This window comes from Gobius niger, assembly GCF_951799975.1.
Source record: "Gobius niger genome assembly, chromosome: 3".
NCBI classification, from domain to species: domain Eukaryota; kingdom Metazoa; phylum Chordata; class Actinopteri; order Gobiiformes; family Gobiidae; genus Gobius; species Gobius niger.
In genome coordinates, this window is record NC_136854.1 from 29,402,818 (window position 1) to 29,427,853 (window position 25,036).

Genomic DNA, 25,036 nt, shown 5'->3' on the forward strand with positions numbered 1-25,036 from the left:
TACTCAAGTACACATACTTAAGTAACCTTTTGAAGTGATTTTCATACTGTACTTTTTGCTTCTACTTGAGTAATATTATTCTAAATTACTCACCATTTTATCAAGATTGCATTGACATTTTGGAAGCAATGCTTAAAGTAACAATAAAATAGAGCAGATTGCAGCCAAAGTTAATAGCCTCCATTGTTTCTTATGACAAATACATCGATCTACTTTGGAAAATGAATTTTCCCAGAGCATTTTGCCGCTTCCTGACACATAGTTGTTCCTCGATAAAGACCTGGAGATGGAAAGTCGACCCCCGCAAAGCCCTGTGTTTCTGCTCCCTGCACTGCGGTTGTCGTGGTTACGCAAATGTGTGCCATAAATTTAGCCATTTTGAGATTAGATTTGCATCCCAGATTTTGAACTATTTTGCTGCTGTTGTGGATAAATGTAGCTCGTCCAGACGTTTGTCCAAATGGTTGGTTTGTTGGCAGCTGGAGACAATGCTCCAAGTTTGGCTCCTTTATAGAGCAAAAACACAACATCCTGCAGACAACCTGAGGCCCTGGACTCAGCGGTAATTCGATCAGCGTATGCAAAACATAACAGTCTTTTTTTGGTATTTGTATGTTCTCATAGAAATAAAACACTGAGATACGAACATACAGGTGACTAAAGTATGTAAGAGCCACTTTCACCCAATAACACAAGAGGACATAAAAAATGAAGACCTTACTTTTAAAATGATGCAGTGAATGAGGTGAAGCTGGCAAAAGCAAAGGCAGACTGCAACCGGATAATGTATAGGCACCTTACCTGATTTTTAGCCTTTTTAGTGAAAATGTGACATAAAGTTTTTTTTTACCATCATGCCCGGACTTCAGAGTCAATATATGACAAAAAAGGTCATTATACAGCCTCAGGCATTAGGATTTCCCCCCCACAAACTACTACATTTACACCATACTTTCATGGGGTAAAAAGAATGATACCCCACAAGAAGAGACCAAAAGTGAAATATAGGGCTTTTAAGAACAAAAAATATGATTTTGATATGTATTGAAGACAGAAATGTGAAGAAAAGAAAAAAAATACTATTTTATTTATTTATTTATTTTAACTATTTTCCGACAAAATATGCACCCACACAGCTCTGGAGCAAAGTCAAGTTTCATCAAACCAAGCCATGTAAAATGGTTCTCAAGTAAAGAAAAACATTTGGCAGAAGTGTTAATTTTGAATTTATTGTTGAATTTGTTTGAATTTAGTTTTTTGAAGAAAATGTAATGTAGTTAGAAATCTCTTCAATCTGTGTCTTGTTTTAGTTTCATAATCCTATTTATTAAAAGTCCTCTGCTTCAGGTTTTTTCTCCCATGAACAAAGCAAAAATAATGAACGCTGTTTGCCAGGAGAGAGATGTCTATGCAAGTAAAAGTAATGTTACTTTTTAATTACTTTTTAATGAATTAAGTAACAAATATTGACCAAAATAATTACACAAGTACAGGGAAGTACGGGGCGTAAAAAATGTACTTATGTTCCAACATAATCCAACAGACAAAACAAATGTAGAAATTCAGATTTTTCCAATTAATGTATTACAAATTGGGAAATATAAAAATATGTAGAGTGAAGAGCAGTAAGAGTATTGATGTACATCAAAATAATACTCAAGAAGAAGTCTACTATTTGAAAAAACAAAAACGTGAGTCATTGTGAGACTGTCCTCCAAAGGACTTGTTGGTAATTGTACTACAGGCTGTTGGGAAACTTCAGCTCATCGTCTGCACAGTTGTGGATACTAACGACAGGGGTCAGCACAAAATCCCTTTTACGCACGGACTTTGCCAAACACAGCATCGTTGTTTTTTTTTTCAACCTGCGAACACAGTCGCGGATCGTTTTGAAGGCAGCCCATTGATTCTCCTGTTAGTTTGAACCACAGACACATTCACGCGCACAGCTTGCGTCCTCCAGATCCCTCGTGTTTCCACATGAGCGCTTCATCATTTCATATCACATTACGCACTGACACGAGCAGAGCGCATTTGGAAAGACAAGACTCCGGTGGACTCCACAGTAGCGCTAGCCAGACTCGTTTTCAGTGAGACTTTACGCACGCAGCGCGGGGGGCAGATGAAATGAGCGAAGCGTCTGGAGAGCGGCACACGGCGAGGGGAGCGCGCACGCCGGGGAGTCTTTTGTGAAAATCTCCCCCTTCCTCTACTTCTTTTTTCCCTGCTTCTTTATCGTGGATTGTAAACTCTTTGATGACTTTATAAACATGCACCTATTGGGAATATCTCTTTTACTGGCTTACCTGCTTTACGCAAACCTCGCCACGGACTCGACCCATTCAGACTATGATTACTACGAGCAGGAGCCGAGTGACGACCCGGTGAGTTTATATCCTAAATCAGAGATAAATTAACTCCATTTAAGTTCGCTTTAAGTGAACAGTTTCTGTGTGAGTGATTTGACCTCGTTGGATTAGTGTTAGTCAAGAATGCGCGGGGCTACTGAACGGGTTACGATTATACCACTGGGATTAACCGTGTTTGCATGTGATCTGACAGATTTTGGTTTGGAGATTAACTGCTGTGAACTACAATGTGGTTTGTAATTTTCTTTTGGAAGAACACAGTATTTGGTGCCTGGGTTGTGCGTAAGTTGCAGAGAAGTAGAGGCTTTATGAGGTCCAAATGTTGACAGGTTTTGAGAGATGTAGTCACTGCCAAAGGGTTTTCCTTAGTGCAGTGATTCACAAACTGTGGTACGGGGACTTGGGCTTCTTCAGATGGTGCTTGGGGTCATCTTTTCTCTTCAATGCGGGTTTTGATCTTGATCTTGGCCTGGTGGTACTTGGAAGATCATTAAGCATTTTGTGATAACCTCTTTTCCAATTTATTGCTTTAAACATGTCCAAACCAGAGTTGGACTGAAGAGTTGCTTGGAGAGTTTAAGGAGAGTCACAAAATGTTTGGCCTGGGTATTGTTCAATTCTTTTTCAATACACATACTTTAGTGATACTTAGTTTAGGATATCAATACTTGAACAATACTTTTCGATACCTATGCTAAAGAGAATCATGTTAATTTACTCAATAAAAGACTATTTCTTCAGGTTTTAATTTTACACTGGTATTGTTAAGAGTCTGTTTCAAAGTGTTGAATGAATGACAAAAATAAATGAATAATACAACAGGTGAAGTGTGAAGTAACGGGCCAGATATTATAAGACTTGATCTTCTCTTCTCCGTTTCATCATTCATATTATATTTGCTTGGTGGTTTTGTGGTGATGATTAGATAAATAAAAGGAAATGAATGAATGAAATGCAAAATCCTACATAAGTTCATTTATAATCTCCATTGTCAATATTTAGGATAGGGTTTTTTGTAATTCATGTAATAATCTAATCAATCTGTCAATTTAGTACAACATTCTAGGTTAATTTGGTCAAACACTAGGATTAGAGGTCTGTCTGTCTGTCTGTCTGTCTGTCTGTCTGTCTGTCTGTGAACCTTGTCAAAACCAGAAACAGCCCCACAGTGCATTGAGAAAGAAGATGACCCTGAGTACTACCTATGTGCAATACGCTGTACGCAGAACCCTTGGCCTGTGACATACAAAAATATTTAGTTTGAGTTGTGACGTTGGATGTTATAAATGGTGTTTTCCGTGGCCCCTGCTCGGCGACCACAACATAACACAAAGCTGGGATCATTGCTCACGCTGCTTCTCCAAAAAGAGGTGCACAATGCAAGGGAATTTGCCTGGAGTGCCCTCTGCAGGCAGCAATGGGAGTGACATGGTTAAAACTGCAAAAACAAGCTTTCACTTTCAGATAGCAAATCGACGGCGCCGGGATGAACACTCAGCTGAGGAAGGGTCTGGTGATGGATGGATTATGGGCTATGAAAAAGTATAAAAGACTGTTTTATGTTTCCAACGAAGCAACTGAATCCAGGAAGTACAGACTAGAGCGCTCCAGTAGTTGATGAAGAAACCAAAGTGAACAGGATTACTCAAAACGGCGTGAATCCTCCAAGTATGTTATATCCAAAAGTGGTCAGGAATGAAGCTAATTTTCTTAACTTCTAAGCTTCTACACAGAGTTTTTAACAATCCGTTTGTACTTGAGAAGTAGTGTCTTTTCTATTTTTATTTGAAAGGGAAATAAAATACTACATTTCTATAAAGGCTCTAAAATTTAATCTGGTCATGTGTTTTGTTAATTCTAAAAATACTACTCTGGACCAATAGGTGGTGCTGTGCAGATGTACTGTCAATGCGACTTACAAGGAAAAGTTTGTCCCTGTTGTGTTGCCGTATGCCTCAAAGTTATTTTTCATGCATATTTTCTTCAGTAATTTCACTTAAATTATAACCTGACTCTTATTGGAATATGTTACCTGCAGTTTCAGTACTTTCACTAAAGTGACAAAATTAAGTACTTTGACCAGCATAACATGATAAAAGCTCAAAAAGTCTTGTTTCAGTGAATTATTATGGTGTCCAAACATTATTGGAGTTTTTTTAATTATTATTTCAATATTAATTTATATTAACATTTACATGTTCATACAAACTACTTAGAAAACCAACCTTATGACCTAACTGGGGTCCTTGAGCACAGCGTTTGCTCCCTGTGTGAACAAATCCCTTGTGATGTCAGAGCTCATAATGGTGGGATTGATAACACCATTGAAATCACGCCTCCCTTTAAAGTGCTGCCAGCTTCTCGGGCTTGAACTCGGCTGAAATGAAGTTCGTCTAAGAAGAGATGGGAAAGGTAAGAGAGAGATGGAGAGGAGAGGGGGAGGATTAGGGCCAAGTGTTTTCAAATTAGCTCTACAAAGGGTCCAATGAAGGCGGGGTCAAGTGTGTGTGTGGCTTCCTGAAGGAGTTGGTTTTTGAATGGGAGACTCTTTAAAGGGAATATCCACATGTTTAGATGAGCTGACGTCTGAATAGGAGAAGTTAAACTAGTGACTAAGCTATTCTTTTCTATTTCTTATTTATGTGATTTTGCACAAACACTTGATGTTCGCACGTGTTCGCAGGACAAACTACAAACTATTTCTTCCACTGTGAGTTAAACACTGTCCAACTCCCGAATATATCAATGGGTCCCATTCTAGCGCAAGTATTAAAGAGGGCTCTGCATGCCGTAGAAAGGTGACCAAAACACCAGCGTGCGAGTCCCCCACCCCCCACAGTATAGCAGAAAATATTCCAGTCTGCTATGGTATAGGAGGTAAGACTTGGGAAAGGATCACTGCTGTATACAACATAGTCATGGAAGTCTGTCCAGCCCCTGTCTAGCCCCTGTCCAGCCACTTACTGCGCCAGGTTGAAGATTTCACAGTGCAGACGCCTGTCAGCGCAAATGTCTAGTCTACTGCCTAGAAACGCAAGATCGAAAATAAATAAATGAGCCAGTCTTTGAACAGGTCTTTTACAGGAATGGATCCTAACAATTCGGCTCTCATTGAAAAAAACTATAAATCCCATCATCAATGTAAACTCGCTAATTTTGTGAGAAGCTTTTGATACATAAAAGACAAGACACAATATACTAATATGGCAGGAGGTGCATAGGAGTCACATTTAGTAAGCAGTCTAATAGCCTCAGGATAGAAGCTTCTCCTCATCGTTAGTTTTAGTCTTGAAAAAAGCTGATGTTCAGGATCCTCTCTGCCGAGTTGACTACTCTCCCGAGAGCCAGAAGATCCTTCTTAGTGCAGCCGCCCCATCCACACTGTGATGCTGCTGGTCAGGATACTCTCTGGTGCCGCTGTAAAAGTTTTGTAGCACCTGTGGTGAGAGTCTAAAGTCTCTCAGTCGTCTGAGATGGTACAGGAGTTGGCGAGCCTTTTTAACTAAAAATGAGTGTGTGTCGTCCAGCTGAGGTCCTGGGATGTGTGAACCCCCAGCTATTTATTGATTTATTGATTTATTTATTCATGAACATTTTATTAGAGGATCAGCCCCAAGAGATGAATCATCTCGTTTTCATGGGGGTCCTATTTAAAACCGTCCACTCTCTCCACTGGTGTTCCCTCGACATTGATGTTAGTGCTCTGGCTTGCTCTTGCGAAAGTCCACTATGAGCCCCTTTGTTTTGTTGATGTTGTGTTGGCACCAGTTGAAGCACCCTCTGCTGGCTCCAGAACTAAATTAGCTTAAAACAATAAATGAACCTGCATTTTCAGCCAACGGCATACTGACAAATGCATTACGCTGCAATTAAAGCAGTTTGAGTGCACAACAGCACTAATATAAAATATGAAACTTGCACCCAATTCACCCTCTGTACAGGAACAAAACAGGGACAAATCGTCTTCCTTGTTGTGTGTCAGTGGCATTGACAGTGCATCTGCACAGCGCCACATACCTTTCATAAAGTGTGTATTATCAGGCTCTTGAAATAAATGAACTTTTTACTGTAGAGCTTTTAAATGCGGTAAAAGTAATACGTTCTCAAACAAAACACTACTCAAGTAAAGTATAAATCCTCAAAAACTCTACAGCACTTATTTACTGTGTTACTGACGACCTCTATGTTAAGACTTTACAAAAACTGCAGTTATTTTCCTTAATATTGAAATATAACTTGGTGAACTCCACAACCGCAGAGTTACACAATTGTCTTCGATGCACAAGTAGCTCTCTGCCATTTTTGTTGCGTAAAAGTAACTCACAGGGGAAAAAACGACTAAAGTCCCTTGCTCTAACTAACTACTCGTCTTTCTGAATCATGACTCTCTAAAGCAGAGGACAGAGGAGGAGGAGACGTTTTTGATCATTGTGACTGAAGATAATCTTTGTTTCGGGGAATTATCAGAGGAATCGTTGTTAGTGTCAAAAGGATGCAGTGTTCGGTGTCTGTGGATTAAAGGAGCAGCTGAGGACACTTTTGGTTCAGCATTTTATTCCTCAAAGCAAGGAAAGACTTTTCCATAATTGATATATAACCACTGTAATAATTCACATTTCATTCATATCTTAGAATAACAAAACAATCAGGTGTTAAACAGGACTGTAGTCTATAAATCTGCAACATAAAATGTAAACTATTGTTTCAGCAAAAATATTCAAACTAAAAAAATGCAAAGGGCTGCTGAGAAATCTGACGTTAAATCATTTACAAGTTTAGTCGATTTGAAGTTGATTCAAGTTGATTCATTAAACTCACAGTGTGAACTTTAATTCATTTAGCCTCCTTCAGACAGTTCAGTCCATTTAGAGTTGTCTGAAGTGAAAAGTATCGCTTATATCAACTGTGTGCAGCAATTGCGATATCAATTTGAACCTCTGACCAGTAGGGTCACAAGACGACCCGCTCTCTGCGCCACTTTACTCATTAATACAGCTACTTTAAGTTGTTTTTAAATGGTTTAATTCTCAGTTGTTTAAATCAATGAGGCATATCTTTCCAAAATTCAAATGGACCAGACTTTACCATTGTAGAATTATTACTCAAAACAGGCCCGGATTTTTATAGCGTCCACACTTTGCTGTGGAGAAATGTGGCTTTTATTCATCACTGTGTTCTGTTTTTTTCTTCATGGATCTTAAATAAGCCCAAATGTCACCAAAGATTTTTTACTCGATATTGGCCAGATGCCATCCTTGGGCCGTACGATTTTCCCGGTCTAAATATACTTAATTACAATGGTTCTTGACTGGTGGGCTGTTAGGACCCACCGTAATCCAAGGATGACAAGCTGTGAAGTCCAAATAAGAACAGAGTTTGTGTGAAAAGTATTTCACACAAATCATTGCATTATGAGCCCATAAAACTGAACTTATGATTCGTTCACCAAAGAAAAAAAAAAAAGAAAAAAAAGAGTGGTGCGCACTGAATGGGTGCTGCTGCCGGATGCTCTCTCATCGAATGCAATTTCTCCATCTATGAGATCAATAAAGTACCATCTTATCTTATCTTATCTTATCTTATCTTATCTTATCTTATCTTATCTTATCTTATCTTATCTTATCTTATCTTATCTTATCTTATCTTATCTTATCTTATCTTATCTTATCTTATCTTATCTTATCTTATCTTATCTTATCTTATCTTATCTTATCTTATCTTATCTTATCTTATCTTATCTTATCTTATCTTATCTTATCTTATCTTTTAATATACTTATTTAGTAGATAAATATTGTTAGAAATGTTCCCTGGGAAACCCTCTGTAAATGGTTTCACGACCCACTTTTGGGTCTCAAACCACTATTTGAGAACCATTGGTCCAAAATACTATGTCAATATACACTAGGTCCAAACCATCAAACTTGCTTGCATTACTCAAGCCAATAATAAATAATAATAATAATAAAACCAACAAAATGGAAGATAGTGATCAAGATTTGTTTGAAATGATTTAGAAATACCTGTAAAAAGCAGACCGGCCCACTTTAAAAGCCTGAATAAAGCATAATAAGACCTTTAACAAAACATTGCACTGTTGCCTTAACTGCACTTGGCTTGCTTTCTGAAATTCTTATCTTTCAGGTGAAAATACTCACTGTTTCCTGTGTACCTGACGTTCTTGTGCAACAAAAGCGCTCCAAAAGCCCCTCGTGTGTTTTTCTAGTTTCAGACCATTAACGCTGTGCGCCATACACTTTATTATAACTTTTTTGAGAGGAAAATATTTAAAGATCGTGCAGTTGTTTTTTGGTCGTCCCTGTGGCGGGTCGACATACACTAGGCCTAGGATTTAGCGACGTGCAATTTCCTGCTTCGAGGCCAAAAAACTCTGAAAAATATGATGCGCGTGGTTTAAAACGGGGCTGTGGATCAATCTCCTTAATGGTAACAGTGTGTATTTTCTTTGTTTGTGCTCGTTGTGCAGTGGAAGCAAAGGGTTTGGTTAATAGAAAACGAAATATAAGGCTGCAAGTTCAATTCTCTGATATCGAGGGAGCATCAGGGCAGGCAACACAATGATTTTTGTCATGGCATCTAAATCTAGACAGTCCAGACCAAGTAAAGACTCATGAATCCTATCACTACCAAATACCTCAAGTAGATGTAGCTTTGGCTTGACTGGTCAGGGCCGTCTGGAACTTTGGCAACAGCCAATCAAATCTCTAAATGTTTTAAATTGATCCCGAATCAACCACTTGTCAAAATAGTTTCTTCAATGTCCTTGCCCTTGATAAATCTTCTTGAAAGGAGGTTCTTCTTGCTCCTGAAGGTGCCCACTATTGTTGTGTCCTTGGGCAAGACACTTTACCCACCTTGCCTCCAGTGTCTGCGTACAGTGGTGTATGAATGAGAGAGTGAATGGGTGAGACTTTGGGCCTGATAAAGGTAGAAAAGCGCTATATGAGTTGAAACCATTCACCATTTCCGTACATTGAAAGCTTTTTCGTCCCGTTCCAAAGGTGCATTGTTTGAAACAGCCGAGCATGTGTTGATTTATCCTATGTTAAAAATCAAACCACGTTGCTAGTGACCCCTTATATCCATACGTTTTTTGTGGCAACAGCAAACAACAAAGATGGTCACATTTGTCTCCGCTCTTCTGGCCGATGCATCGTAAACCCACTAGCTTCCTTGCTCACAAAATACACCTTATGTGTCCAGCTTTTCTCTGATTGGTTAATGCACTTGTCAATTACGCTCATCGGGAATTTGAAGAAATCACCCCTGAACCCACGTCGTAAAGATTAGGAAAAGCGTGTATTCTGGCTGGCCAGGGAAAGTTTCGCCTTATTAGAGAACAGATCATTTTATTGTTTTCATTTCGGTCTGGCTGGTTTATATGGTTTTTCATGGTCCAACACATGTAGCTACAGTGCGATGTGAAAGTTTAGGCACCCCGGATCTAAATTTCTATTGATGTGAATAATGGACTAAGCCGGGAAAGATTTGGCCGGAGTGAGCATTGGCCTGTGGAGAAGAAAGGCACAGAATTTCATGAAAAGGAACGGTCCAACTGTTAAACCTAGGGGTGGATTGACCTTCCTTTAGAGTTGTTTTAGCGCCACAGGGGACATTTCTTGGATAGAACGAAGAATGCACTTGATTAATTTCCAACAAATTCTAGACGAAAACGTAGCACTATGAGAAAGCTGAAGATAAAGGAAGTTGAAATAACATCATTGAAGATTTGTGGATGGGCCTCCAAAGACCAGTGGGTGCAAGACCTGAAATCTATCAGCTCTGGAAGATTGTTGTAAGGAACAAAGGGCAAAACCTAGAATTGAAAGCCGAGAAAAGTGTTTAAAGCTGTGATACTTACCATATTGGGAGGGGCTATAAGGTCTTTAAAGGAGCTCGATGCAAGTCGGCCATTTTCTACTCATTACTGCCACCTCAGGTCATACGTGTAACTGCACCTTCAATATTAGATCGTGCATGACGGTACTTTGGACCGGAATAACACCTTATTGAGTGACAGTGCAGGATTTTAGAGGCAGTTGTGGTGAACAGGTCTGGGCTCCTTCTACACATTAGGACATTACTGGAACATGTAGGGGGACGAAAATACATCATTTTAACATTTTTGTATAGTAGGGATGAGTCCAAGTCATGTCGCAGGTGCCCATCTCTGCTTTGCTGTGGCGTCCCCTCCGTCACGGGAATGTCTCATCTGTAACTTTATGATTTTTGGAGATAATTTTACCTTCTCTTCGCTTCGTTGTCCACATGAATAGAAATTGAATGCGCCTAAACTTTCGCACTCTACTGTTGAATATCTAAAAAAAAAAAACATTAAGAATGAGGATAAACCCCCACCATGAGAATCTCAAGATGGACAAACACAGGTCATTAACTTTGTAACATTACGCAAATCCCTTAAATCCATCCAGATTCAACAAACACGTCTAATTTGAGCCGCCGCTATAGATTACAACACTCGCTTATCTGCACAGGCTGAGATGGAGAAACACTGGAAACACGGCCAACTTATCTCACTTACTCATCTGCACTGTTTTATTTTAGACACATGTTGCTTCACCACATTTAAACTAATAATAGAGCAATATCTGTGTTATATTTCTGGCGAAAGTCTACCCATTTGTCTGCTCTCTCCTTCCTGTCCATCTCGTCTCGTGCGTCGTCCGAACATTTCTCAACCCCCCAGAGTTGGCAGAAGAATGCATTGTGTAATTAAAAGTCTTTTCGGGGGTTTTCTTTGTGCGATGTCTCGGTGGAACGCGCAGTCTGACCCCTGTGTTATGTCTGAGAGGAGAGCCAGCCTGTGCATGCTTCTTTTAAATAGAACTGCAAATGATACAGAGGGTGAAATGGTGAAACGGGAGATGGATAAAAGTCTCCACCATAGAAGATCGCTGCAGTTGGTCAGGCAGGTTCAGCAACATTATGTGGCCAAAGTACGGAAGTCACCAGACTACGTGAAAATACTGAATCCCCATCAAAGGATTGTTTCTTCCCTGATGGTGTGGGCATATTTCAAGATGCCAGTATTCATCATTGCCACACATGGATTGGAAGTGCAGACTAGATTAGGGATGAAAACTATTCTAACTAACTAAACTACTTATCGATTTTAAAGGGGCATTATGGAACTTTTTATGCACAAATGTCAAGGTTTTTTTGTCCACATAAAAAGTTGCATAATGCACTTTTAGGGACAAAACATAGCTACATAAAACACACACATACACAAACAAAAATACCCTAAAACCTTCACTCAATTACCACAAAGTTAGTTTCTACAAATCAAAGTCTTTCTCAAGTTCAGTTTTCCTTTGCCAGCACCAAGTTAGGTACATTAGATTAAATTGCAAAATCAACTTTTTATGTTACAAGACACACTAGCGCAGGGGTTTCAATGAGGCCGTATAAGGCCAGAGAGATGATTTAATCCGGCCCCTGCCCAGTCTTTAGCCCATTCCTGTGCGGAGTTATGAACTTTTAAAGAATAACCAGAATGGTCATTAATGGTCATAAATGTGTCCAGCAGAGGGCACTGACATAATAAGAGCTCAGGAAATGAACAACACATTATATAGCCACGTGGTAAATGGACAGTCTGCCCCAGGGCGGCTGTGGCTTCAATAACAGCTTACCACCACCGAGTGTGGAGTGAATGAATAATGACTACTATGTAGTACTTTGAGGAACTTGTGACACAGGCTTGTAAAGTGCAATACAAGTATAAGCCGTTGTTATTAATGAAGCTACAGTCAAGTTGGGTCTTTGACCAAATCACACCGTGTGTGTTCTGTTATATGCGGCCCACGACCCGCCGTGGGAGCTGAATTTCGGCCCGCGACCCAAAATGAGTTTGACACCCCTGCACTAGCGCATCTTTGATTAACCATTGAATCTTCTAAGTTCTTCTAAGTTTAATAATTTCATTGCAAAGTAAAGCTGTGGTAAAGCTGTGGTTGAAGCACAGCTTCAACCACAGCCCCACAAGCCCCATGCTCCGTGCAGCATGTTATTGAAACAGCTGCATGGCGAAGGGGAGCAAGAGGAGGGGCTTATGGAGGACAGTGAAAATCAGGAAGTGAAACCACTGGATGTTTTGTTTTAGCTGCTTTATATCAATATTGCAATTTCTAACCAACAATGTGTAAGCCAGTTATGAAATGCTTAAGATGATTACCAAACCTGCAAAAAGCAAAACACCCACTTATAAGAGGCCAGCCAGAAAAAATATATAATTACATGTGATGTCGCAGAAGCTCATCAAAACATGGCAGTGTATCCCATAATCAAGGATGAAGGCGGTCCATACGAGGGCGTTTGTTCAGGTGTTTAATCTCTATAAAAACACAATAGATACTTTAAAATACTCATTATAATGTGCCAGGTTTATTGACTCGGTAATTAGGAACTTCTCCAAAACGTGATTATATTGCACTTGTTGGCAGCAGACCATGAAGAAAAGAACACAATGTAATTCTTTGTGAATCCACAGCTGTTGAGCTCATTATCTAGGTCATTATCTAGTTATAAATGCTATAATTTGGTCTGATGTGTTTCCGGAGACTTTTCCCTTTTATCTGATACATGAGCCAATGACAATTAAGCACAGACTTATTCATCTCAATGAATATACATGAAACAAGAGCAAAGATTGAGTGTAAATGTATGTCTCACATGTTGTTGAGGCACACCGTGTTGATGACTAAGGGCTCCCGAGGGCAACTAATTTGGCGGCACACGCGAATAAAGATTTCTGTCACAAATCATATTCAACTTGAATTTTCTCAGACAAAGTGTTTCTTTGTCAAGGCCGTGGGAACCCAGGGTGCTGAGGGGGCTGCAGCACCCCCTGGTGGATAGTTTAGGAACTGCAGACAATATTAATACATTGGAAATATGCACAAAAAAGCATATTTGGGGTAAATTTTGTCCCTCAGCACCCCCTAACGAAAACATCTTCCCACGGCTCTGTTCTTTGTTGAGCACATTTCGTACGAAACAGCAGCTCAATGTGCTGAACAAAAAGAGGGGGAAAAAAAAGTTCAGCTTTACCCAAATCTAAAAGTTTACAGCCTATCGAGCGCCAGTGTAGCACCTCATTTGAAAGCTAAGACCTATAAAACTGATTTAAACTGATCTGTTTCCTCGCATTGTTGTCATGTTGTCGCAACCTTTTTTGACACTTCTTTTCATTGCTGTTTTGTTGCTCATTGTGGATTTTTTGTTGTTTCTTTGTAGCTTTTTCATTGCACATTTTTGTCACTTTTCTCTTTTTCTTTGGTTGCTTTTCTGTTGTGTTTCTGTCACTTTGTCGTCACGCTTTTGTCTCTGTTTTGTTGCATTTTAATCCTCGTTCTCAGCTCTTTTTTGTTGCTATTTTGACACTTTTTTCAAGAGGCTTCTAGATTTGGGTAAAGCCACACTGGAGACAATGTGCTTGGTTATCTGGGGTTGCTGCAGTTGCCTAAAGAACTAAATCATCTGACGACCTGAACACACTGAATTTTCCATCAATGGATTTCTTCTTCCCTTATGGCACTGACATATTACAAAATGACAGTGCCAGCATTCATTGGCTCATGTTGTGAAACAGTGGTTCAGGGAGTACAGGATGGATCGGCCGCCACAGAGTCTAGATCTTAAACTCATTGAGAATCTTTAGGATGTGCTGGAGAAGGCTTTGCGTAGTGGTCATGCTCTCCCTCTTGGTGAAAAAACACTGGGTATTTTGACATTGCAGAAGCTTGTAAAAACACTGAAATCACATAACTAGTAGAACTTCAAGGACACCGGTTTCGGATATGATTAGGAATTAGTGAGAGTCTTAAGAGGAACTATTAAAATCCCTTTAGCAACCCATACAAGGCTGGGCCATATCCATCCATTCTTCCATCTAATGTCCTGAAAATGAATGGGGCTCTCTTCAAATCGGCTGTTCTTCTGCCACTGTGATCTCCAAACACCGCGAGGAACTGGTGGTGGCCAGATTTGACGTGCTAAGGTTAACCAGTTGACACGCTGTTGTTTTGGGAGCTGACAGGATGAAGGGAGGAGGGGCAGCGGGCGGGCGGGGGTCAGCGGGAATAAAGAGCGAGAGGAGAGAGAGTTTCAAAGAGAGGCCAAAAGGCGCCCTCTCCTCCGGGACGCCTGGGATTCGGAGAGTGTCGTGGAGAGCGGAGGTATCGATAACGGCGCGGGACAGGCTTGTGTTTGAGGTTGGCTAGTTGTGGTAGTTCAGTAAACGGGACAGACTTTAGTGAGCTTTTGTGAGAACCTTGTTCATGGTTTGCACATGATTCGCAGAACTCTACTCCGTTTGTCACAGGGGGATATTTCTGCTCCTTTGAAGACATGTCATTCGCAGGACATACTGTATTATGCAAAAACCTTTTTAAGACGTTTATTCGCAGCTTCAAGAAAATATGCACTGATTGAAAAGTTTAACCCAAAAAGTTCAGTGCGTTGTGGTTGTGTTTTTTCCCCAAGAATCCAGAGCTTATCAACAGAACGTCCTACAAGAGCCACACTTCCTTCCTAAACCCTTGAGTTGAAGTGACCATTTCTTCCATTTTCATACATTACTCCATTAAGTCCCTGTTGTTTAGGCCCTATACCTGATTTTCTTTTTGAATTACAAACAATAAATAGGAAACCACTATATTAAAATGTCAGTTGTTTCCAAACCCATTACTAAGTTTCCTAATGCATCATCCAAATTCTTCCCAGGGACGAGTTTATTGGCACATTTCACTTTTCAGGGTCACTGCCACAGAAATGCTAAAAAACTAGCCTGAAAGTTCATGAAATTGTTACGAATGCTTTATATTTATATCCACGGCGTTTTTGTTCCACCTCTAGAAAAAATATCAGGAATAATACCCTTCACCCAATGCTTATAAACTAAGTAATATGATCATAAATAGAGACGCAAAAATTTTCCCCTGTGACAACCAACCCCAACTGACCAGCTGACAGTTTGAGCTAGTCCTCAAGCTTGAGAGCTCAATAATCATTCAAAGCTATGATAATCTATAGCTTTTGTCCTCATTTCAATGTCTTTTTTGTTTTTGTTTTGAAAACATATTACAACTGAATAATAAGGATGTTAAACTAGCAATCAGAGACACAGTGATTCCTCCCTTAGGAAGCAGGATCGTGGACAGCCAGAACACGCAGGATTGACTAATTTTCTCAAACATTCAACAAATGAACACAGAAGGCTAAATTCAACTGGACATTTTTATACTGCTGATGTTTTGGGTGGTGTTACCAGGGAAGTCCCCAAGCAAAACTTGCCACCAATGTTATCTGGTGACGTTTCAATCTACAACACCTGTGGCACTTATATGTCACCACTCAATCTAACAGCTTTTGAAGAAGAGAATTGGATGATTCTTGAAATGTCGGGAACTACTGTATGTATAAAAATGTCCGGTTGAATTTAGCCTTCTGTGTTGTATCTACCTGAATGATTGAGATAATTTTTTTGTCGTAATTCACAAATAGAATACAATCATATGATTTTTCTTTTAAAAGGAACAGGCCATCGTTTTTCCATACTGAGATATGTTCTTTCCTGAGCTTAGACGACTTGATTCGTACCTGTCTGGTCTTTGTGCGTGCGCTCAGTCCCACAAAACGATGTTGTTTGCATTTGGCCTCCCCCAGTATATTCCAATGGCCCCAAATGGGGTGAAGCTAGAAGTGACCACGCTCTTCCACGGAAGCGCACAAAGAGCAGACAGGTGCGTATCAACTTGTCTAAGCTCAGGCAAGAACATATCTCAGCATGGAAAAACTGTGGTCTGTTCCTTTAATGTAAACAAAATCAAAAATGAATGAGACCAACTGATGACATTGTTTCTAATAGGCCATAGTTCTGTCATCTGGCTCTAATTGAATGGTCAGATATCCAGTCCTGGCTTCAGTCCAGACTTTGAGTGACAGACTGGAGGTAGTCCAAGCCAATCGCGCACTCCCTCTGATTAATGCATGTAACTGCAGTACCTGCCACAGCTCATGTCAGCGAATCCTTATGAGACCACTCTGATAAATCATAAAATCAGCACTTCTCACTCATTTTAGATGCTTTCGTTGTGCGTGAGTGGCATTAAATCCACTCTCCTGTAGCAAAAGATGGCAGCAGTGCAGTTGCCCATTGGAGCTAAATGATCTTTTTTGTAGTTGTTTTGCTTAATTTTTGCATGTTTGTGGAGTCTTGACATATCTAACAGCTTAAAGCTTTAATAAAGACCAGGCGTTTTATGTGATCAGAAAAATAGGGACTGTTTTGGCAACTGCAAGCATAAGGGCTCCTAAAACATGAAGGTAATTCTGCAGCAAGGTACTCCTTATCCTGGCTCAGCTGCTCTTAAAGGAACAGGCCACCGTTTTTGTATACTGAGATGTATGTTCTTTCCTGAGCTTAGACGAGTCTGGTCTTTGTGCGTGCACTCAGTCACGCAAAAAGACCAGAGATGTTGTTAGCATTTATCCTCTCCTGATCTCCTCTATGGGGCCAGACGAGGTTGAAGATCAGTCAGGTATGCATCAACTCGTATAAGCTTAGGAACAAGAACATATCTCACTATGGAAAAACAGTGGCCTGTTCCTTTAAGAATGGGTCAAATGTAGGACCAAGACAGAATGTTTTTAGGTGACTCACTCTGAATCTTTCAGTGCTTCTATTGCATTAAGGTTATAATTTTAGTTTAGCACTTTGAGATTTGGTGTCAAATGTAAAGTGCATTATAAATAAAATTTATTATTATTATTATTATTATAATGTATTTCATTATGAGGCTTTTATTAGTTAACATTGTGTTGACAATAGCCACACTGCGAGGGATGACTTGACTTGACTTGTTAAAAAATGAAGAAACCTTTAGTACTTTGTAACCGGGAGATTTCTGTATTGTTTTTATTTCTTTTATTTTACCACTATTAGCACTGTAGCAGGGAGGAAATATTGAACCAAACCAATGTATTCACTTGTATTCTGATGCTTTTTAAAGGTCCCTGACCATATTTCAATGTCACTTTGCCAGAAAAGACATCAAATGCTCAGACAATGTGGACAAAGCCTTAAAAAAACTGACAAGCCTTTTATTTTTCATGTATTTTTGTGGCTACAAGAGAGATATTTGTCCCATGTCCGCGAGGATGTCCATCCTATTGTATTGCCTCTTCTACGTCTTAGTTGACACTTACAGTAAAATGGACTCAACTTGTATAGTGCTTTTCTACCTTTATCAGGTCCAAGGCACTTTACAGTAAGGAACCAGTCACCCATGCACTCTCTCATTCGTACACCAATGTACGCAGACACTGGAGGCAAGTAGGATGAAGTGTCTCGCCCAAGGACACAAAGACAGTGTGCATTTGCGGGAGCTGGGATTCGAACCCACGACCTTCCTATCCCGAGACGACCCGCTCTGCCACTTTTGCCACCGCCTCCCCTTAATGTATGTTTCACCTTTTTTTCAAACTCTATACCTTCTATATCACTCCACTGCAGCTGTTTGCAAACTAACAATGACCTATAGAGCTGGAACTAGCTTCGGGTAAAACAGCGTAAAAAGTGAAATAACTCCTGCCCTCAACTTAAAAAAAAAAAGGCACAAATGAACAGTTTCAGTTTGTGGGACCATGGTATATGCAGATTAAACAACAGGCATGATTTAAAGCACTTTGTGAAAGAACACTTGTCTCCATGTCGTGCGTTAAAACTGTATAATGCGCTGCTCCTTGTTTAATCCTTACTTGTTCCTGTTCTCTGTTGTGAGGGCGCAATGGACAGGAGCAAGCGGATCGTAAGATGCAACAGAAATCTTGCCAATAGACAGAAATGTCCTCTGGCCATGCACAAACCTGGTGACTGGTGAATTTGAAACTTTGAACATGATAGGTTAGATTAGAAATGTCTTACGGTTGTTCTTTGGGGAAAATAAGAATGACTGGTCACACTAGACGCCACCAATCCTTTTGTCATCCATCCAATCCATTCAAAAGGAATTACAAAGATTTCTTAAAAATGTATTTAAGTTACAAAACATGACAAATCATCGCAATCAAAATGTGCATCACAAAAGCCAGTATAAAGCATCACATGTCTCCTGAAAGTGAATTACTTGGGTGGGCTTTTACACTCAGGAATGAAATAACGCACAAATGTTTAGCTTTAAAGCTGTCAGCGCTAATAAATGTAGCATAATGATTTTCTCTGTTATTCCGTTGGGGACTTATTATTAGGTTAGCATCTCTCATTCATCCACATTAATAGTTGTACTGGCAGCGAGCCTCTCCCTCTCCCGGGCGACATTAACCTGGAAACGCTCGTATAGAAACCGCGCACAGGCTGACCGCTGCGGAGTTCAGCAGTGGGGCAGTAATGAAGCGTGGAGGTATAGGCTGCATGTCAGGAGGTTATTGTCGGAAATATAAGACTTTTTCTTTGTCCCATGCGGTGATTTGGATGGGAGTATAAGGGACTCCAGGCCAGAGGAGAGCTGGAGCAGGGCCATTTCTACGCTTAGATGGAGATGGGGAACAATGGAAGTCCAGGTGAAAGTAAAACGAGATGACAGAAAGCGATGCAGCTGGGGGAAATTTGTTTGATCAGTTTGTACAAAAGTAGAAAAGTTAAAGGAGATGCCAAAAAACGTACCTGGATTTGTGTTTAGCGTCATAATCCTGTGTGTGTTCATCGTGGTGCAATCGGTTTGCTAGAGCAGGCTGTTCAGCTGAAAGTGAAAGCTTGTTTTGCACAGTTTTATAATATGTTATTTCACCCGCCTTTTTAAAATTTCAACTTTTAAAACACGTCCATCAAATGCCACTTAGCTACAGGTTCATTAGTTGTGTGTTTTTTGCTTAAAAGTCCATGGTTAAAGACTTGTGTGTTGACTTCAGTTTTACAAGGATCAAATATGACAATATTTGGCCAAAGTGGCTGGTGCACGGGATGAAAAAGTATCTATATCTAAAATAGAAACCTACACCAGCTGTGGGCTAGTGTAGACTTAGCAGATTAGCAGAGACTTGTGGATGTATTACAAATCACCTTAAGACTTGTAGCTTTGACATCATTAGTGTCTGAGTACTTTATTATTCGGGGGAATAAAGAAACAACTCAATAAACAAATGTATTTTTTGGGGAGGAAATACAAAAAACCTCCTCAAGACTAATCGCTTTGTGAAAAAAATCCAAGGACATTAGTGACCTTTTAAGATAATTCTTATTGATGGATCATGAATTACATTAGTTGAAACATATCAACTGTACGCTATACGTCTAAATATACTTTCCTATGTGTAGCTTTTATGACTTCATAAACCTTTGACATACAGAGACCATTAGGACAGGCAGTGGTGCATTCAGGGAACAGTAACACGAGAGGAAAACGCAAATCTTTACCCGCTGAGTTTTGGCAGCCGGACCCCATCACTCCACAGTAACTCAAAATATATAGTGTACATTATTACTATGAGAGACATAAAAGGAGAATGGTCGACTGTATTGTCTGATTTGTCCTCTGCATTTGAGTCATCCTTCAATAACACTGGGGTTAAAGTGAAATGAAAGTATATAGAATACTAATAATCATTGCAAAATTAGATTAAAAGTGAAGACAGAAGTGCAGCTAAAATGCTTTCAGTGTCTTAATCACAGCTAAATAGAACTGTTTTCAGCCTGTCTCATATTTTCTGGAAGACTGGTCTAGATTTTAGCTGCGTAAAAACACCGTGTTTAGTCCTTACTCTAGGATCAGCAGGAGACCATTTTCCTGAAGTTCTCAAAGACCGAGATGGTTCGTATGGACATAGACTTGTGCTCAAGCAGAGCTGTTTTAAAGCCAGTGCAGAGACCAGAGCACTGGACTAATAGGGTCGTATTTCCTGTATCTAGTCAGGACTCGAGCAGCAGCGTTCTGGCTGTACTGCAACAGTGAGCAGCCGTTACAGTAACCTGCATGTAGACAAATGCATGGATAAATCTCTCCGCTTTAGACACTCCTTTGTTCCTGAAATGTTTTTTGTAGAGGATAAAAAGGTGCTGATGGTGTTAACTAGAGGTCGATTTAAAAATGTCTCATCTCTGTAAAATATGTCAGTATTGGAACTGTGACAGCAGGGGGTGTATGATTTATTCAGGACATTCATGTTTAGTACGTACAACAGAGATGATCCGATCATGTCTACATACTTTTTCACCATGATATAAAAATTCAACATTTGCCAACTCTAGCGTCGCCCGCGCTGGAGGCGCGTTAAAAGCTTACCATTTGCGAAAAGCTTCAAAACGCGCCGCACAGGAGGCGTGTGACTCGCTGCGGGATATTTTGACGCTCCTTTGAGGTGCATCCTCTATGTATTTTCAATGTAAACCTGCCGCGTTTGGTGTGAATGCACCTTTAGGCTCTGACTGAGCTTTATCCACTGCAAAAAACGGCAAGTCTCTATCGACATTTTGGAACCTTCTTCACCGCGTTGTTGGCTCTCTGTCTAGTTCAACGATAATAAAAGTGATTAATGTTTTGTTTTGGTGTTTTGGTACAGTCTTGTTGAGTCTCGCCTCTCCACACATGCCACACTTGCTCTGTCTGGGTTTTGCGGACATGTTCTATGGCTCTCTTTCCGGGACGAGACATCGGTCATTGGGGGCTCTCCTGCGGCAGTTACACATTGGCCCAAGCCCCATTGTTTGTGTGCGGACGATCAAACAGTGCACTGCTAAACAAACAGGCGGCCATGATGAATTTTTAACTCCAAAACACACAGAGGAGGGAACACAAACTACAGGCTTTGATGCAGACCACCTACGAAGGGCTTGGTTACTCCACACACACACATTTGAAGCAGCGATTTATTCTTAAAAGATTTGGTGGTACTTGGCAAGGCATCATTATTGGATTGCCAAGTGTAAAATCCACTGCAGCTCATAATAATAATCATGGGATACAATGTCCAAGCTGCGTATTGTTACGTTGTAGCACAATCATTGATTGAAAAAAAAAAAAAGTTTTGTTCATGTCCTGTTTATTGATTCATCCAAAGCAGCAGCTATCGAAACCTGTTGTATCTTTACTTTGTGCTTGTACATTTTACTGTCCCAAGATAAATTTGTCCTGCGTCTTGAATTGAGTTTGCATAATGTGTTTGTGTGATAAGATCTTTTTTCTTCATTTAAGTGTAGTACCACTAACATGTACATTAGTGTTCCCCCTGGGGCCAGGACTGCCCTGAAAAATCCCATAGAGAGATACTATAAGCCCCATCAAAACGAAGACAAGTTCAGGCCTAAACACAAAAATATTTTATGAAACACTAAAACACAAAAATGTACAATATCGGGTCTATTTCCAATGTCAAAAAATGTGGGGGGAAAAAAGAGAGAGACATGCATATAATTGGAAAACATGTGGAAAAAGTGTGAAGAAAAAGTTTAAAAAATAAATTCAATAAAAGTGGATGAAAAAAGCGGGAAATAATGGGGACATAATTGAAAAAAAAAGTGTGATTTTTTTTATGGTGGGAAAATGCTGTAAAAAAAAATGGGAGAAAATGTGGAAAGTGTGTTTCTTCTTTACCCTTTTAGCATGTTCAAGACAGATCTTTTTTAGCGGCAAAGCAATGTAAATGTAGGTGTTTGCAGCACATCTTTTGCATATTTCCCATGGTTTGCAAAAATATCGTTTTTGAGAAAGTCCCCAAAATATTGAGATATTAATTTTACTCAGTATTCATTGTGCTTTCTACTGTTTTAGCAGATCTATCTAGTTGGAGGATTAGCCTATTGTGCATGTTTTGAGTTGGCGGGGACCCCAAGGAAACCCACCCAGAAACAAGCAGACCATGAAATTTATATTATGATGTAAAAAAGGATACTGTTTCTTGTATGTTCTCGTCCCAAAGGAGCTGTTACAGCACAGTGCAGAAACACATGTCTGCCGTCTGTATATAGCCCGATTACATTACATTGCCTTGCTTTATGTGATATCCTCAAATCCATGTTGGTTTTCTTTGCTTTGAAGCGTGCAGCGTTTGGGGATCGACCAGACCATTTCCAAGTCTAAGTGCTTTAACACATGCCTCCAGCGCTTGTGCAGTTACGTTCAATTGGCCCTGGCTCTTGCCGCGTGGAAACTCTTGTTAGCCTGCTGTACTGACAAAAAACGATTTGTTGTCATATGTAAAATCGCAGACGCAGCGATACGGGCAACAAACTCATTAATGGGCACAGGCTGCTTAATGTATTTTTCCAATACCCGTTGGCTTTTAGCCATCAAACATCGCAAATCATGAAAGATTCAGTGTTTTATTGTTAAAGGAATAGGCCACCGTTTCTACATACTGTGATATGTTCTTACCTTAGCTTAGACGAGTTGTTTTGTACCTGTCTGGTCTTCACCCGTGCCTTCTGTCACGTAAACACAGCACAGACGGCGTTAGCATTTAGCCTCTCCTCCTCTCCACTATAGCTCCAAACGAGGTGAAGATAGAAGCTACCAAGCTCTTCCACGTTTTCCCTATTTAAATGTTTTAAATGATTATCTCGCATGTGAACTAAACTACAGCTCAAGTCGATACAACACTAGGTCACATGACTGTTTAGTTCTGAAAAATGGACTCGTAAAGAGTGACACAGGAAAAAGATGCTTTTCTTTTTATGCTGCCCACAAATGGAACAAGCTACAAAGACTTTTACAATTCAACTCTTTAGTGCCTCTTTCACATCTAAAATGCTTAGTACTAGATTTGTATGAAGAAAATTGTACCTGCTTTAATTGATATTTATAACATTTTCTAAATATTGTGAATATTGTATTGTTGTTCTTTGCAATGAAACAGGGCGCTCATGAAAAAGAGAGTCTTGTACTCTCATTGGGCCTTCCCTGTATAAATAAAGACAAAATAAAAATAAAAATGTGGTTATGTGAACTGTTACACTACAAAAGTATAAATACACAAAATTAAGCAATGTAGATTTTCTAAGCGGATAAAAGGGGGAACTATATTGTAAGACGTAATAATACCAGGAGTAGTTCGGCGTCCACACAGTAAAGTGAAGCTATTACTGCGCAAATTTCGAACTACTCCTGGTATTATTACGCCTTACAAGATAGTTCCTCGTTTATCCGCTTAGAAAGTCCACATTGTTTAATTTTGTGTAGTTTTTACAGATTACTCAAAAATACGTGAATGTGCCAAGGCAAAACTTCAGGCATGTTTTTAATGAGGGAATGACATAATAACATGATGTGAAGCTTGAAAAAGTCGATTTTGCATAATACCCCCCTTTAATACAGAAGCTGCAGTTACGCACCTGAGGTGGCAGTAGTGAGTATAAAATCACAAACTTGCATCTAGCCCCTTTAAGATAAGAAGTAGCGTATAAAAGTGTCCTCTGAACTAAAAACTAAATTTCATGCTTTTTGTGGGATTAGATACACGTCCTATGGCCACTAAACATCATCTAATAATATGTTTATGATGGAGAAACCATAGAAATTATAGATATAGTATGACTAATATTTTAAAATTTGTATAGGAATAGAGCGCTCATGTTAATCAGGTCCGTGACAACAAATGCACGCATTTGTATTGGCACAGGCTCAGACCGCTAAAGGCATATCTAGGATTTATCTGGGTGGAACTTTAACTTCCATACAAGAAAAATATTGATTAGATTGGATTTGTTCTGTGTCTGTTAGGGCTTCGTTGATATGAAAGTGAGTGAAACACAAGAGTGAAGCTGTTTACAAAAGGCAACACTGCAAACTTTGGTGTCCAGCGCCGCCTGCTTTTGACCATTAAATACGCCTCATGTGCAGAAGGTTCAGTGCTAGTCTCGGGCCTCCACTGTGTAGAAGTGTAGGTATTTGGTTGGAGCGAAGCCGCAGGATCTTGGTCAAGAATACCGAGCTGGAGGCTAGTCTACTAAGGTTAAGGAGTACTTATAGGTCATGTCATAATCTCTGGTGGAGGACCAATATAACTCTATGGTAGAAAGTCAGGTTTTGTAAGAAAATTCACAAGCCCAGTGTATTATTTTTTTTATAGCAGAAAGTCCTCTCTACTCGCCAACATCACGCACATGTTTTTAAATATTGTCTCCACTTTTGGATGCCTTTCATAGAAAATAATAGGACCTTAGTTTATGTGCAATGACAGAAAAGACAATGAACTATGAGATAGGTTTTGTTTCATGTAGATTCTCCCAGTAACGGCAAAGAAATAACCCAAAAAGTAAGAGCAGTTCAACAGTTACTATAGTTTACCACCATGGAATTTGCAGTTGCCCAGGGACTGCAGCGTAGCGCCTGGCGTGGCATCCTGACTCTGGAAGAACATGCAAACTGCACACAGAAAGCCCAGAAGGTCCGGGGATTGAACAAGGGCTGCACAGTATATCGTAAAAAATGCTGTGAGGCACCGTGCTGCCTGTATAAGTTGTAGTTTTGTGGAGGAAAGTATGATACCTTGACAAGAGTTTGAAAAATCCACACCTAATGATCCCCTATCGGCTCGTACGGATTCGAACTGGACAGTTTCTTGTTGTGAGGCCACGAGGCTGTGCAACCATCACAAGATAAAGATTATAATGTCCTTGAAGGCCTTTGATTG

At 39.9% G+C, this 25,036-nt stretch overlaps 1 protein-coding gene across 2 annotated transcripts in view; it reads left to right on the top strand.

The window, feature by feature from the left end:
- The first annotated feature begins 2,021 nt into the window (after positions 1 to 2,021).
- vegfc (vascular endothelial growth factor c) overlaps positions 2,022 to 25,036 on the top strand; it is a 60,650-nt gene continuing 37,635 nt past the window's right edge. For both annotated transcript variants that reach the window (XM_079553449.1, XM_079553450.1), the window contains exon 1: positions 2,022 to 2,384. In XM_079553449.1, the coding sequence (XP_079409575.1) occupies positions 2,271 to 2,384 (114 nt within the window). In that variant the 5' untranslated portion in view covers positions 2,022 to 2,270. The remainder of the gene's footprint in view (positions 2,385 to 25,036) is intronic.